The sequence below is a fragment of the Physella acuta genome, unplaced genomic scaffold, assembly GCF_028476545.2.
Source record: "Physella acuta isolate Inbredline_101_S28 unplaced genomic scaffold, ASM2847654v3 ptg000403l, whole genome shotgun sequence".
Lineage (NCBI taxonomy): Eukaryota > Metazoa > Mollusca > Gastropoda > Physidae > Physella > Physella acuta.
In genome coordinates, this window is record NW_026731922.1 from 54,473 (window position 1) to 71,372 (window position 16,900).

The 16,900-nt window shown below is 41.4% G+C and overlaps 1 protein-coding gene across 1 annotated transcript in view; it reads left to right on the forward strand.

Moving 5' to 3' along the window:
* Nucleotides 1–14,032, forward strand: part of LOC131942367 (A disintegrin and metalloproteinase with thrombospondin motifs 6) — a 55,851-nt gene extending 41,819 nt beyond the window's left edge. Inside the window, exons 19-25 of the mRNA XM_059302203.1 lie at nt 28–203; nt 715–856; nt 7,144–7,273; nt 9,211–9,415; nt 11,296–11,472; nt 11,786–11,942; nt 12,595–14,032. Of these exons, the coding sequence (XP_059158186.1) occupies nt 28–203; nt 715–856; nt 7,144–7,273; nt 9,211–9,415; nt 11,296–11,472; nt 11,786–11,942; nt 12,595–12,743 (1,136 nt within the window). The 3' untranslated portion in view covers nt 12,744–14,032. The remainder of the gene's footprint in view (nt 1–27; nt 204–714; nt 857–7,143; nt 7,274–9,210; nt 9,416–11,295; nt 11,473–11,785; nt 11,943–12,594) is intronic.
* Nucleotides 14,033–16,900: the final 2,868 nt, after the last annotated feature.

Here is a 16,900-nt window from a genome sequence, read left to right on the forward strand (position 1 = left end):
ATGTAAGTGGACATGCATACTCATTAGCTCTGAAGGATACAAAAGGAAACAGTAAAGAGAATTACTTCATCAACGGTGACTGGACCATTGACTGGCCACGCAGGTTCCGTGTGGCCGGCACAGTCTTCACCTACAGGCTGGCCGAACATGAGCCGGAGTCTCTGAGAGCCAACGGGCCAACCTCTGAAGACTTGGTCATTATGGTGAGAGTTGCCAGAGTTTTGTTTTCTGTTTTTTCTTCTCATATATTCTGATATCTTTTTTTTATTGCAGAAATATTTTCCATTTAGATTAGCTTATTATTTCCTGACAGAAATGTTAAAATTTTACCTGGCAATTCTTTCTTGTGATAGACAGAAGAGTTGGCCAGTAACATACAATAAGGACTAAACTGGTGGACACCGTTGAGGGTGGTTACACCAAGGCGAAAAAAAATGTTGAATATTACAATGAACGTTAAGAACATTGTTGAATATAGGACAAATTTGTTGAATACAAGACTCGATGTTAAAGAAATTGTTGAATACAAGACTTACTGTTAACGAAATTGTTGGATACAAGACGAAGTATTAAGAAAACCATTGAATGACATATTGAATGTTAAAAAAAAACATTGAATGACATACCGAATGTTAAGAAAACCATTGAATGTCATACTGGATGGTGAGAAAACCATTGAATGTCATACTGAATGTTGAGAAACTTGTGTTGTAGATCCTGATGCAGGAAGACAATCGAGGGATCTTGTACCAGTATACTCTGCCAATCAACAAGACGGACAAGTCACAGCCAGACATCTCTCTCTTTACCTGGGCCCACTCGCCGTGGACACCTTGCTCCAAGTCCTGCTCCACAGGTAAGTTAGATGGACACCTTGCTCCAAGTCCTGCTCCACAGGTAAGTTAGATGACACCTTGCTCTACAGGTAAGTTAGATGGACACCTTGCTCCAAGTCCTGCTCTACAAATAAGTTAGATGGATTCCTTGCTTCAAGTCCTGCTCTACAGGTGAGTTAGATGGACACCTTGCTCCAATTCCTGCTCTACAGGTGAGTTGGACACCTTGCTCCAAGTCCTGCTCTACAGGTGAGTTAGATGGACACCTTGCTCCAAGTCCTGCTCTACAAATAAGTTAGATGGATTCCTTGCTTCAAGTCCTGCTCTACAGGTGAGTTAGATGGACACCTTGCTCCAAGTCCTGCTCTACAGGTGAGTTAGATGGACACCTTGCTCTAGTCCTGCTCTACAGGTGAGTTAGACACATTGCTCCAAGTCCTGCTCTACAGGTGAGTTAGATGGACACCTTGCTCTAGTCCTGCTCTACAGGTGAGTTAGACACATTGCTCCAAGTCCTGCTCTACAGGTAAGTTAGATAGACACCTTGCTCCAAGTCCTGCTCTACAGGTGAGTTAGATGGACACCTTGCTACAAGTCCTGCTCTACAGGTGAGTTAGATGGACACCTTGCTCTAGTCCTGCTCTACAGGTGAGTTAGACACATTGCTCCAAGTCCTGCTCTACAGGTAAGTTAGATAGACACCTTGCTCCAAGTCCTGCTCTACATGTGAGTTGGATACCTTGCTCCAAGTCCTGCTTTACAGGTGAGTTAGATGGACACCTTGCTCCAAGTCCTGCTCTACAGGTGAGTTGGACACCTTGCTCCAAGTCCTGCTCTACAGGTGAGTTAGATGGACACCTTGCTCCAAGTCCTGCTCTACAGGTGAGTTGGACACCTTGCTCCAAGTCCTGCTCTACAGGTGAGTTGGACACCTTGCTCAAAGTCCTGCTCTACAGGTGAGTTAGATGGACACCTTGCTCCAAGTCCTGCTCTACAGGTGAGTTGGACACCTTGCTCCAAGTCCTGCTCTACAAGTAAGTTTGATGGATTCCTTGCTTCAAGTCCTGCTCTACAGGTGAGTTAGATGGACACCTTGCTCCAATTCCTGCTCTACAGGTGAGTTGGACACCTTGCTCAAAGTCCTGCTCTACAGGTAAGTTAGATGGACACCTTGCTCCAAGTCCTGCTCTACAGGTGAGTTGGACACCTTGCTCCAAGTCCTGCTCTACAGGTGAGTTAGATGGACACCTTGCTCCAAGTCCTGCTCTACAGGTGAGTTGGACACCTTGCTCCAAGTCCTGCTCTACAGGTAAGTTAGATAGACACCTTGCTCCAAGTCCTGCTCCACAGGTGAGTTAGATGGACACCTTGCTCCAAGTCCTGCTCTACAGGTGAGTTGGACACCTTGCTCTAGTCCTGCTCTACAGGTAAGTTAGATGGACACCTTGCTCCAAGTCCTGCTCCACAGGTGAGTTCGACACATTGCTCCAAGTCCTGCTCTACAAGTAAGTTAGATGGACACCTTGCTCCAAGTCCTGCTCCACAGGTGAGTTAGATGGACACCTTGCTCCAAGTCCTGCTCTACAGGTGAGTTGGATGGACACCTTGCTCCAAGTCCTGCTCCACAGGTAAGTTAGATAGACACCTTGCTCCAAGTCCTGCTCTACAGGTAAGTTAGACACCTTGCTCCAAGTCCTGCTCTACAGGTAAGTTAGACACCTTGCTCCAAGTCCTGCTCTACAGGTGAGTTGGACACCTTGCACCAAATCCTGCTCTACAGGTAAGTTAGATAGACACCTTGCTCCAAGTCCTGCTATACAGGTGAGATGGACACCTTGCTCCAAGTCCTGCTCTACAGGTCAGTTAGATGGACACCTTGCTCCAAGTCCTGCTCCACAGGTAAGTTAGATGGACACCTTGCTCCAAGTCCTGCTCTACAGGTGAGTTAGATAGACACCTTGCTCCAAGTCCTGCTCTACAGGTGAGTTAGATAGACACCTTGCTCCAAGTCCCGCTCCACAGGTGAGTTGGACACCTTGCTCAAAGTCCTGCTCTACAGGTAAGTTAGATGGACACCTTGCTCCAAGTCCTGCTCTACAGGTGAGTTGGACACCTTGCTCCAAGTCCTGCTCTACAGGTGAGTTAGATGGACACCTTGCTCCAAGTCCTGCTCTACAGGTGAGTTGGACACCTTGCTCCAAGTCCTGCTCTACAGGTAAGTTAGATAGACACCTTGCTCCAAGTCCTGCTCCACAGGTGAGTTAGATGGACACCTTGCTCCAAGTCCTGCTCTACAGGTGAGTTGGACACCTTGCTCTAGTCCTGCTCTACAGGTAAGTTAGATGGACACCTTGCTCCAAGTCCTGCTCCACAGGTGAGTTCGACACATTGCTCCAAGTCCTGCTCTACAAGTAAGTTAGATGGACACCTTGCTCCAAGTCCTGCTCCACAGGTGAGTTAGATGGACACCTGGCTCCAAGTCCTGCTCTACAGGTGAGTTGGATGGACACCTTGCTCCAAGTCCTGCTCCACAGGTAAGTTAGATGGACACCTTGCTCCAAGTCCTGCTCTACAGGTGAGTTAGATAGACACCTTGCTCCAAGTCCTGCTCTACAGGTGAGTTAGATAGACACCTTGCTCCAAGTCCCGCTCCACAGGTGAGTTGGACACCTTGCTCAAAGTCCTGCTCTACAGGTAAGTTAGATGGACACCTTGCTCCAAGTCCTGCTCTACAGGTGAGTTGGACACCTTGCTCCAAGTCCTGCTCTACAGGTGAGTTAGATGGACACCTTGCTCCAAGTCCTGCTCTACAGGTGAGTTGGACACCTTGCTCCAAGTCCTGCTCTACAGGTAAGTTAGATAGACACCTTGCTCCAAGTCCTGCTCCACAGGTGAGTTAGATGGACACCTTGCTCCAAGTCCTGCTCTACAGGTGAGTTGGACACCTTGCTCTAGTCCTGCTCTACAGGTAAGTTAGATGGACACCTTGCTCCAAGTCCTGCTTCACAGGTGAGTTCGACACATTGCTCCAAGTCCTGCTCTACAAGTAAGTTAGATGGACACCTTGCTCCAAGTCCTGCTCCACAGGTGAGTTAGATGGACACCTGGCTCCAAGTCCTGCTCTACAGGTGAGTTGGATGGACACCTTGCTCCAAGTCCTGCTCCACAGGTAAGTTAGATAGACACCTTGCTCCAAGTCCTGCTCTACAGGTAAGTTAGACACCTTGCTCCAAGTCCTGCTCTACAGGTAAGTTAGACACCTTGCTCCAAGTCCTGCTCTACAGGTGAGTTGGACACCTTGCTCCAAGTCCTGCTCTACAGGTGAGTTGGACACCTTGCACCAAATCCTGCTCTACAGGTAAGTTAGATAGACACCTTGCTCCAAGTCCTGCTCTACAGGTGAGTTAGATAGACACCTTGCTCCAAGTCCCGCTCCACAGGTGAGTTGGACACCTTGCTCAAAGTCCTGCTCTACAGGTAAGTTAGATGGACACCTTGCTCCAAGTCCTGCTCTACAGGTGAGTTGGACACCTTGCTCCAAGTCCTGCTCTACAGGTGAGTTAGATGGACACCTTGCTCCAAGTCCTGCTCTACAGGTGAGTTGGACACCTTGCTCCAAGTCCTGCTCTACAGGTAAGTTAGATAGACACCTTGCTCCAAGTCCTGCTCCACAGGTGAGTTAGATGGACACCTTGCTCCAAGTCCTGCTCTACAGGTGAGTTGGACACCTTGCTCTAGTCCTGCTCTACAGGTAAGTTAGATGGACACCTTGCTCCAAGTCCTGCTCCACAGGTGAGTTCGACACATTGCTCCAAGTCCTGCTCTACAAGTAAGTTAGATGGACACCTTGCTCCAAGTCCTGCTCCACAGGTGAGTTCGACACATTGCTCCAAGTCCTGCTCTACAAGTAAGTTAGATGGACACCTTGCTCCAAGTCCTGCTCCACAGGTGAGTTGGACACCTTGCTCCAAGTCCTGCTCTACAGGTGAGTTGGACACCTTGCTCCAAGTCCTGCTCTACAGGTGAGTTAGATGGACACCTTGCTCCAAGTCCTGCTCTACAGGTGAGTTGGACACCTTGCTCCAAGTCCTGCTCTACAGGTAAGTTAGATAGACACCTTGCTCCAAGTCCTGCTCCACAGGTGAGTTAGATGGACACCTTGCTCCAAGTCCTGCTCTACAGGTGAGTTGGACACCTTGCTCTAGTCCTGCTCTACAGGTAAGTTAGATGGACACCTTGCTCCAAGTCCTGCTCCACAGGTGAGTTCGACACATTGCTCCAAGTCCTGCTCTACAAGTAAGTTAGATGGACACCTTGCTCCAAGTCCTGCTCCACAGGTGAGTTAGATGGACACCTTGCTCCAAGTCCTGCTCTACAGGTCAGTTAGATGGACACCTTGCTACAAGTCCTGCTCCACAGGTAAGTTAGATGGACACCTTGCTCCAAGTCCTGCTCTACAGGTGAGTTAGATAGACACCTTGCTCCAAGTCCCGCTCCACAGGTGAGTTGGACACCTTGCTCCAAGTCCTGCTCTACAGGTGAGTTAGATGGACACCTTGCTCTAAGTCCTGCTCTACAGGTGAGTTGGAAACCTTGCTCCAAGTCCTGCTCTACAGGTTTGTTAATGTGGACACCTTGCTCCAAATCCTGCTCTACAGGTGAGTTAGATGGACACCTTGCTCTAAATCCTGCTCTACAGGTGAGTTAGATGGACACCTTGCTCCAAATCCTGCTCTACAGGTGAGTTGGATGGACACCTTGCTCCAAGTCCTGCTCTACAGTTGAGTTAGATGGACACCTTGCTCCAAGTCCTGCTCTACAGGTGAGTTGGACACCTTGCTCCAAGTCCTGCTCTACAGGTTAGTTAGATGGACACCTTGCTCCAAGTCCTGCTCCACAGGTGAGTTGGACACCTTGCTCCAAGTCCTGCTCTACAGGTTAGTTAGATGGACACCTTGCTCCAAGTCCTGCTCCACAGGTGAGTTGGACACCTTGCTCCAAGTCCTGTTCTACAGGTGAGTTGGACACCTTGCTCTAGTCCCACTCCACAGGTGAGTTGGACACCTTGCTGCAAGTCCTGCTCTACAGGTAAGTTAACTTGAAACCTTTAAAAATAAACCAACAAACAAAATCCCTTAAAATAACACCAAATAATTATACATTTTTTGTTCTATTTGACCTTTGCTGAAAAGCGTACTTTTACCTCTTGGTTGCCTCCACTGAACTCCTGTCCTATTACAGGAACCAGTACTAACTCCTGTCACTGCCCTATTACAGGAACCAGTACTAACTCCTGTCACTGTCCTATTACAGGAACCAGTACTAACTCCTGTCACTATTACAGGAACCAGTACTAACTCCTGTCACTGCCCTATTACAGGAACCAGTACTAACTCCTGTCACTGCCCTATTACAGGAACCAGTACTAACTCCTGTCACTGCCCTATTACAGGAACCAGTACTAACTCCTGTCACTGCCCTATTACAGGAACCAGTACTAACTCCTGTCACTGCCCTATTACAGGAACCAGTACTAACTCCTGTCACTATTACAGGAACCAGTACTAACTCCTGTCACTGCCCTATTACAGGAACCAGTACTAACTCCTGTCACTGCCCTATTACAGGAACCAGTACTAACTCCTGTCACTGTCCTATTACAGGAACCAGTACTAACTCCTGTCACTATTACAGGAACCAGTACTAACTCCTGTCACTGCCCTATTACAGGAACCAGTACTAACTCCTGTCACTGCCCTATTACAGGAACCAGTACTAACTCCTGTCACTGTCCTATTACAGGAACCAGTACTAACTCCTGTCACTATTACAGGAACCAGTACTAACTCCTGTCACTATTACAGGAACCAGTACTAACTCCTGTCACTGCCCTATTACAGGAACCAGTACTAACTCCTGTCACTGCCCTATTACAGGAACCAGTACTAACTCCTGTCACTGTCCTATTACAGGAACCAGTACTAACTCCTGTCACTATTACAGGAACCAGTACTAACTCCTGTCACTGCCCTATTACAGGAACCAGTACTAACTCCTGTCACTGTCCTATTACAGGAACCAGTACTAACTCCTGTCACTGTCCTATTACAGGAACCAGTACTAACTCCTGTCACTGTCCTATTACAGGAACCAGTACTAACTCCTGTCACTATTACAGGGACCAGTACTAACTCCTGTCACTGTCCTATTACAGGAACCAGTACTAACTCCTGTCACTATTACAGGAACCAGTACTAACTCCTGTCACTATTACAGGAACCAGTACTAACTCCTGTCACTATTACAGGAACCAGTACCTCTAAAGCGAGATGTGTCAACAAATCCGACGGTCGGACAGCCGAGAACAGCTACTGTGACAGACAGCCTCGTCCGTCTGACCACACCAGAAAATGTAATGAACAGCCCTGCCCGCCCAAGTAAGCGTCATTTTAAAACAAGACGTTAGATTATAGATATCTTTAAGCATGTCGTAAGACTTTTTAAAACTAGTCGTTAGATATCTTTAAGCATGTCGTAAGACTTTTTAAAACTAGTCGTTAGATATCTTTAAGCATGTCGTAAGACTTTTTAAAGCGAGTCGTTAGATATCTTTAAGCATGTCGTAAGACTTTTTAAAACTAGTCGTTAGATATCTTTAAGCATGTCGTAAGACTTTTTAAAACTAGTCGTTAGATATCTTTAAGCATGTCGTAAGACTTTTTAAAACTAGTCGTTAGATATCTTTAAGCATGTCGTAAGACTTTTTAAAACTAGTCGTTAGATATCTTTAAGCATGTCGTAAGACTTTTTAAAGCGAGTCGTTAGATATCTTTAAGCAAGTCAAAAGATTTTTTAAAGCGGAGTCGTTAGATATCTGTAAGCAAGTCGTAACATTTTATAACAAACTGCTAGAGTTATTGATATACGTAATTATTGTTTTCTAAATGAAGTATTTAAGACCTTTTATATAAGTTTTATGGATAGTGCTTATTTCAGCTAACAATAGAAGAAATACGCAACGTGCTTATATCCTCTTACAGTTCAGAGGAAATAAGTGTAACACATATGGTTACCAGCCAAAGGGGGATAAAAATATGAAGTTTTTATTCATTGGGTTGCGGCCCCTGTGGGACTGCAACTGAACTGTTGACGTTGTTTTTTTATGCTTTTGTGAGCGATGTTACCTGTGTTCCATGTCATGTGACATGGGACTGTGGGTAGTTTCATGCCTAGCCGTGTCGCACACGCAAGGCTGCTGTCTGTGGACCAAGATGTAGACCTAATGAAGGTAGTTATATAAATTATGTTTGTTAAAATACTTAGTTGTGTATTCCTGCTAGTGCTGCATGTGCACACTAGTTAGGGTGAGTATTAATATAAGTATTTATTTGAAGTACTACGTATTGGTACTTGTTGGCAGTACTGTGTACTGGCCAAAACATATTTTATTGTTACCCGTGTATATTGTAGAGTACACATGGTGTTGTCAGGAATGTAACTTTTTTTATTTACATTTGTTTTAGGGCTACAGTTTCTTTTGGTCTTTTGGTTTTGGTCTTTTGGATTTTTTCTTCTTGGCTAGTTTGTTTTGTACTACTGTGTTGCATCGCCGTCATGGCTCGATGCCAGAGGCGTAGCGACCCTTCCCGGCGCCCGGGGACATACTTTCAATTTGGCGCCCCCCTCGGGAGTAAATTTTCGATTTGCACCCCCCCCCCTCGAACTTTTCATTTGCACCCCCCCTCAAACTTTCGATTTGCACCCCCCCTCGAACTTTTCATTTGCACCCCCCCCCCTCAAACTTTCGATTTGCACCCCCCCCCCCCTCGAACTTTTCATTTGCACCCCCCCTCAAACTTTCAATTTGGCGCCCCCCCTAAGGTCGGCGCCCGGGGACATATGTCCCCCCCCCCGCCCCCCCCCCCCTCGCTACGCCTCTGCTCGATGCTGTAAATAAAGCGAGTACTGGACAACAACTGTCGGTGTCGGTGTGTACTTAATCTCAGGGTCAGCCCGTCTTAACCACAACACCTCAGTGGGTAAAAGCATCCCCACTGAGTGAGGGTTACATAAGCACAGTGTTTATTTCCTTGACAGGATGAGTGAGAATATAAGCACATGCGTATTTCCTCTACAGTATGATGAAATTGTATGAGGGAAAACAAACTACATAAAAATAATAAAATGTTGATATAAGCATCAAAAGATTCTTTTTTCATTGATATAGTTAAAATGTCTTAACATTTGTTCTGGACTGGAAAATATAATTAATATTATTTTCTTAAACTAACCCTAGTCCTAACCCTAGCCCCTAAGTAATCAAGACTAAAAAAAAAACAAATAAAACACCACTATTATTTTCCCAATTGTGCAGATGGTCCTGGGGTCCATGGTCTGAGTGCAGCCAGTCGTGCGGTGAAGGTCATAGGTCACGTCAGGTCGTGTGTCTGCAGCTGGTGGGGGACAACGATCAGATCGTGCTGGACGACACGGAGTGTACCGAGACCAAGCCGCCCTCGGAGAGTGAGTGTCATATGGCGGAGTGTCCGCCAGAGTGGCACACTTTTGAGTGGACAGAGGTATCCTGGCTCATTTCTAACTCTGGTATCCTGGCTCATTTCTCATTCTGTCTAGTATCCTGGCTCATTTCTCATTCTGTCTAGTATCCTGGCTCATTTCTCATTCTGTCTAGTATCCTGGCTCATTTCTCATTCTGTCTAGTATCCTGGCTCATTTCTCATTCTGTCTAGTATCCTGGCTCATTTCTCATTCTGTCTAGTATCCTGGCTCATTTCTCACTCTGTCTAGTATCCTGGCTCATTTCTCATTCTGTCTAGTATCCTGGCTCATTTCTCACTCTGTCTAGTATCCTGGCTCATTTCTAACTCTGTCTGGTATCCTGTCTCATTTCTAACTCTGTCTGGTATCCTGTCTCATTTCTAACTCTGTCTGGTATCCTGTCTCATTTCTCACTCTGTCTGGTATCCTGTCTCATTTCTAACTCTGTCTGGTATCCTGTCTCATTTCTAACTCTGTCTGGTATCCTGTCTCATTTCTAACTCTGTCTGGTATCCTGTCTCATTTCTAACTCTGTCTGGTATCCTGTCTCATTTCTAACTCTGTCTGGTATCCTGTCTCATTTCTAACTCTGTCTGGTATCCTGTCTCATTTCTAACTCTGTCTGGTATCCTGTCTCATTTCTAACTCTGTCTGGTATCCTGTCTCATTTCTAACTCTGTCTGGTATCCTGTCTCATTTCTAACTCTGTCTGGTATCCTGTCTCATTTCTAACTCTGTCTGGTATCCTGTCTCATTTCTAACTCTGTCTGGTATCCTGTCTCATTTCTAACTCTGTCTGGTATCCTGTCTCATTTCTAACTCTGTCTGGTATCCTGTCTCATTTCTAACTCTGTCTGGTATCCTGTCTCATTTCTAACTCTGTCTGGTATCCTGTCTCATTTCTAACTCTGTCTGGTATCCTGTCTCATTTCTAACTCTGTCTGGTATTCTGTCTCATTTCTAACTCTGTCTGGTATTCTGGCTACTTCCTCATTATGTCTGGTATCCTGGCTCATTTCTCATTCTGTGTGGTATTCTGTCTCATTTCTAACTCTATGTGGTATCCTAACTCATTTCACATTATTTTTGGTATTCTAACTAATTTCTCATTATGTGTGGTATCCTAACTCATTTCTAACTCTGTCTGGTATCCAAATACATTCCTCATTCTGTCTGGTATCTTCATTCATTTCTCATTCTCATTTCTCATGTGGTATCCTATGTGGCATGATTAAACGGTAGACTTGCGATAGCTAACCAGTCAGTACAATCTAAATGTAAATCGCGAAATTTTACAATTACCTTACCCCAATAAACTGCTCACTGCCCCTTGCCCTTAAATAATATTTGATGATCTCTACGTTGTTATGAAATAAATGTGCCATTTGATTTCTGTTTCCTGTTAGCATCTCAATCTGTGTCCTTGTATGTGATCACTTTGTTTTTATGCAATAAATCAGCTATTTGATCTGTTTCCTATATTCATCTCAGTTGGTGTCCTTGTACATGATGAGCTACGTGTTATGTTATAAATGAGTTCTCTGGTCTCTGTGTACTTACCTGTGTGTCCTTGCACATGATTACTGTGTTGTTATGTACACATGTGTATGCTGATCTCTGTGTACTCACCTTAGTATCCTTGTACATGATTACTGTGTTGTTATATACATCTGTGTACCCTGATCACTGTGTTGTTTTATACACCTGTGTATGCCGATCACTGTGATGTTATGTGCACATGTGTTCCCTATCTCTGTGTGCTCACCTGTGTCATTGTACATGATCACTGTGTTGTTATGTACACATGTGTTCTCTGATCACTGTATACTCACCTCTATGTCCTTATACATGATCACTGTGTTGTTATGTACACATGTGTTCTCTATCTCTGTGTACTCAGTGTGTGCCCTCCTGTGGGCCCGGGGAGAAGACACGCCGTGTGTTCTGTATGCCCAGCGATGCCTCCACGTACTTAGAGGACAGGAGGTGTAAGATTGAGGACAAACCCCCACAAAAAATGGCATGCTCCAATAGGGATTGTCCCCCTCCACAGTGGAGGAAAGGGGAATGGAGTCAGGTAAGATTTTTTTAAAATTTTAATTGTGTATTATCCAGAGGAAATAAATTAGTGGATTTATTTTCAATTTTTTTTAGAAAATAAAATATCAGTACATATTCAAAACTACAAAACCTTAGTTTTTTATAAAGTTACATTGTGTTTTATCCAGGGAAAACAATATTAGGAGATTTATTTTCCTTCTTGTTTTAGAAAATAAAATATCAGTACATATTCAAAACTACAAAACCTTAGTTTTTTTAAAAGTTACATTGTGAGAAAACACACAAAAAAACAGCAATTGGAAATATGTTATTTATTGTCATTGATCCAGTGTTCAGTAACCTGCGGTGAGGGCACCCAGGTGAGGCTAGTCCAGTGCCAATCCTTCACCTCTGAGACCTGTGACCCCAAGATAGAACCCAAGGCCAGTCAGAAGTGCAACAGCTCGTGCGACAAAAAAGCTGAGTCGCTAACAGCTCAGGCAGTGGGTGAGTTAGTAGATGCCTTAGATAGGTGAGTAATTACGTTCATTAGACAGGTGAGTAACTAGGTTTATTAGACAGGTGGGTAATTACGTTCATTAGACAGGTGGGTAATTAGATGCCTTAGACAGGTGGGTGATTACGTTCATTAGATAGGTGAGTAATTACATTCATTAGACAGGTAAGTAATTACGTTCATTAGACAGGCAAGTAATTAAATTTATTGGACAGGTGAGTAATTGCATTCATTAGACAGGTGATTAATTGAATTCATTAGATAGTTGAATAATCACATTCACTAGACAAGGAATTACATACTTTAGAAAGGATCATTTTTCTTTCCCCTTTTTTCTAATTTTGAACTTAAGTCATTCCAACATTTTTTAATTAGCATTTCTTAATGTAAATGTAAGTCTTTTTTTTATATTGACTACTCCCTATGTTAATAATGTGTAGATCCCCTATAAAAAAAACTGTTCTGTTTTTTCTGTGTTGACAAGTTTCGTGTGGCCTACTGCCAGTGTTTCTTCCAGACTTTTTTCTCCGGGGGGGGGGGGGGGGCACTTAAAAGTTTCGAAGGGATGCCTGCAAGAAACTCTGCCTACTGCCCCCCCCCCCCTCTTGTATTAAAGTTTGTCTACTGTAATTCTGTTTTCAGTCTGTGTGGACAAGTTTCGTGTGGCCTACTGTCCCCTTGTATTAAAGTTCGGCTACTGTAAACGCACCTACTTCCAAACGATGTGCTGTGAGACGTGCTCCAAGGGAGAGAACACTATGACCTCAAGACGCAGACGACACCAACGATGAAACTATCAGTATTAGTTACATTTATTCGTAGACATTGTTCAAATATTGAATATCAAGATTACGTTTTCGTAATCCAATGGGTACATTTATTTGCTGTAAAGTAACATTAGCATAATTAGATTTAAATATTTTTTTTTACATTGATCATAGTCACCGAACTAGATTTGATTAATTACCACAAGGTCATGCATTTTTATTTTATTTTGTGCTGAGCATGAATCTTGAGGTTGTTTAGTTTTTTACAAAAATATGCCCCATATTCATGTTATTTATTGAAATGGCAAACAGATATCGAAATAGAAAAAAAAATTGATTAATTTTGTGTTTGAAGCTTTTTAAAATCTTATTTGTTTGATTGAAATTTTTAATCAATATTGCTAGACAGCAAAGATATATTAAAGATTCGTAATTAAATTAATTTAAAAATTAACCTTAATATCTCCAGTACTGGATAATACATTCCAACATCCTAATTAGACTTGCGTATGAAATATGTCGAATGGAAATTAAATCACAACACCTAAATTTAGATGCTTAAAAACACATTATCTATTTCAGTTTAAATAATTTTTTCTTAACAAGATTCTGGGATTTTCTTTCTTTCACTAATAGTATTTGATTTAAATTCTAGTCTTTCGTTTAGGAATACGATATTAAAATGAAATTAACAATTAGTCTAATTGATATATAGTAAAGACATTATTCATAAAAATAAAAATAAACACTTGTTGCTGATATTATTTTTTTTTAAATGTAAGAAACCTACTTTGTTGATTTCAAAATAAATAGATGTACATATTAATATTTTAGACCGTCTTTCTTTTGCTTGCTAGATCTAGTATTTATCTCAAAATGTACTGTTAGTTATTGTGGAAATAAAACTATGTAGATTTATTAGTAAACAAAATAATTAAAACCATTTTCTTTCCAGCTAGTAAATAAAGTAAAGGAATAAATTATATCAGCGCATCTTTTACAGACATCGTGTATAAATAACATAATGGACAATGCAAACAATTATTAAAATAATCTATTAAAGGTTGGAATATAACTAGTCATAAAGACATGCTGGCTAAATTACGATTGAATAAATGAAGTGATTCTTGCAGTGGTTCCCGTGAAAGTTGGTTAATATTCAAATCAATTTCACTTAGATGATATTATTAGCTTTTATGCATCACTTAAATTTAGAAAATTTAATTTCATTGGGGAATTTAGTTAAATGAGCGTAATTGTTTACTGTAACAATTTAATTTTTAGCAATATAATTAATAAAGTTGCTTATGTTATTACTGTTTCCTTTTGTTTTTGTCTGTCTAATAAATCTTAGAATGTCATGGATTTGGTCAGCTCATTCCTTGAAAGCTGTCTATACCAAGAGTTCTTCCCCCTACCTTCAAATTACTCCAATTAAACATCTTTTAATGTGGATGAAAATAAAAATAATTTTTACGAGAATTGCACTGATGAAATTAAAGATGGCTAAAATTATTTTTGAAAGTATTTCAATATTCTTTAATATTACATTTCATTTGTGATCAATTCCATTAGAAAATAGCTGTTATCACATATTAATGTTAAAGGGAAACAATACTAAGCTTTAAGTAATTTAGTCATAAACAGTGATTATATCCCTTTTATGTGTATGTATATCTTGTTTAGAACAATTGCGATTTAGAATAATAATAATTTTTTTGTTTAAATTAGAATAATTTTATACTCAGTTTTAACTTTTTAAAAGATAAATAGCTGCTTGAAAATAAAAACTACTACTAGCCATAAAAAAATTTATTTTATACATAATTTCACACACCATAAAAACTTTTTATTTACGTGTACTTATTAGCGAGAAAGTGTAGTAGTTGGGTATTATTAAAAAGTCGAAATGTAAATAAATTTAACACAATTATATTTCTCTCTTTCTCTTAGAGAGTAGAGATGTGTTTTTTTTTAAATTATCTAATGATGTATATAATTCCCCTTAGGTAGCAGCAGCTTAAGGCACATAAACGTTAGATTTGGGCGTGGCGGATCCATTAAAATTACAAAATATGCATCTTACTTGCAACAGGGCTAGGTGCCAGTCAATAGCATTAAGATGACACTACTGCTGTAATTCAGTAGTGGTTGTCTACCTAATTCCTACACCCAAATATCATTCATGGTATTGCGAGAAGAAATAATGTCACAGCTAGTAATATTTTGCGGACACACAAGAGGCGTACTCTGAATAAAAGCGCCCCAGCATACGATATTTTTTGGGTATGAGCCGTCGAGCGTGCGATCATTTGCTTTGAATTACGAGCAAAGTTTGAGATACGAGGAAGTGGATTAGCGGGTTACACAGATCGTGGGGGGAAAAAACTACCATGGACTATATAATTACACTTACCAAAGTGTAAGGGTGAAGCTCCATACACCCTATACACCACCGCCAGCATCTTGGGTAATTTCAAGCCAGCTGGTTCAAAGGTAAATACATTTTTTTAAAGCAGTTTATTTCTTTACAATATAATATTAGTGTGCTGTTATACAGTATTATTGTCGTGTAAAAATTCAATTTTCTTTGGGGACTAGCACAGATTAATGGCATTTCTATTAATTTAAATGAAAAAATAGCTTTGATAGAATAGCAATTTGGCTTACCAACAATTGTATGGTATTTAATAAAGCCCCATCTCGAGATAGCACTGTATATATATATATATATATATATATATATATATATATATATATATATATATATATATATATATATATATGTATATGTGTGTGTGTGTGTGTGTTTGTAAGTGTGTATGATCCCGCAGTTTTATGTCCCTATTTTAATTATGTGATGATGTCCCCATACAAAAGCTTATTTTACTTCTAAATAAATAAAATGTAATCTAACATGACCTAGTTCCTCCACTAAATGCCCATTGAAGCAAACAGCTTAAAATATCTATTTACTTTCTGTATCGCCACTCTCCCGCACACACACAACTAAGTGGCAACTCGAAAAGAAATCGCCCCGTACAAAAGGCCACACGAATGGATGGCCAGATTTTCTTGTTGATGTCGGTAAAACGAGAAGAGACTTTTTTTTTTTTTAAAAGACAGCAACCACAAAGAGATTTACATTTTATTGGAGTGCCGCACAGAAAATGAAGATTTTCTCCACGAGAATGACAAGTGCCTGGCTCTATTGAGAGCGTGTCTGTGCCGGGGGTACCGCCGACCTAAATAGCACACTTTTAAAGCGTGTATGCCCGATGTTGAGGTACTGTCACCGAGGGAGGAAGTATTTGAAATTGTATTTAATTTCCCCCCTGTGTGACTCAGCAGTCCGTAATTCCTGCCCTCATCGACGTCCAATCCCCACCCTCAGACCAGCACTGCGCGGCGCTTTTATCCGCATGTGTCCCCCCCCCCCCCCCCACACCCCCACCCCCGGGCCAAGAGGCTCGAAGAGGACGCCCGATAAAAAGATTAGCCCGACTCGACGATACAGATTATATCGTTATAAAATTGTCTTGGTCGACACTCTCGGGGAGTAACCGTGCGAAAAATGATGTACTATCTGCCCCATTCAGCGCCTGGGCAATAATAGCAGTCTCCGGGTGTGACCAGATTTTTTTAAAGAAACATTTTTAAAAAATGTTATTTTCAGATTTTTCTTTTTTTTTAAACACATAATGTGATTACCGCTGTTGTTGTTTTTTCTCCCCAATTTTCAGTTTTACCAGCAGTGTATGTATTTAGTCAAAAGTGTTGATTTGTTTTTCAATTTGATAATTGTTGGAACTCTAAATGACAACCAAAAGGGGTCTAGTTAGTGAAGATGTTAATTAGAGAAAAAAAAGAACAAAAACATGAAGTTATAAATTAGATGAAAAGGTCATGTAAAAATGCATGTAAATTAGATAAAAACCGAAAAATGAACATACACATAAAGGACATAAATAAAGGGAAACACTAATTAAAGGATCTGTGAATAAAGGGAACTATGAATGAACAGATATTCGAATGTAGGGACCTATTGGTCAAGGTACCTAGGAATGAAGGGACCTATGAATGAACGGACCTGTGAATGAAGTGACATACGAATGAAGGGACCTTCAAATGAAGTTAAATAGGAATGAATGAATATACACAGTAGCCAACAACAAAAAGCC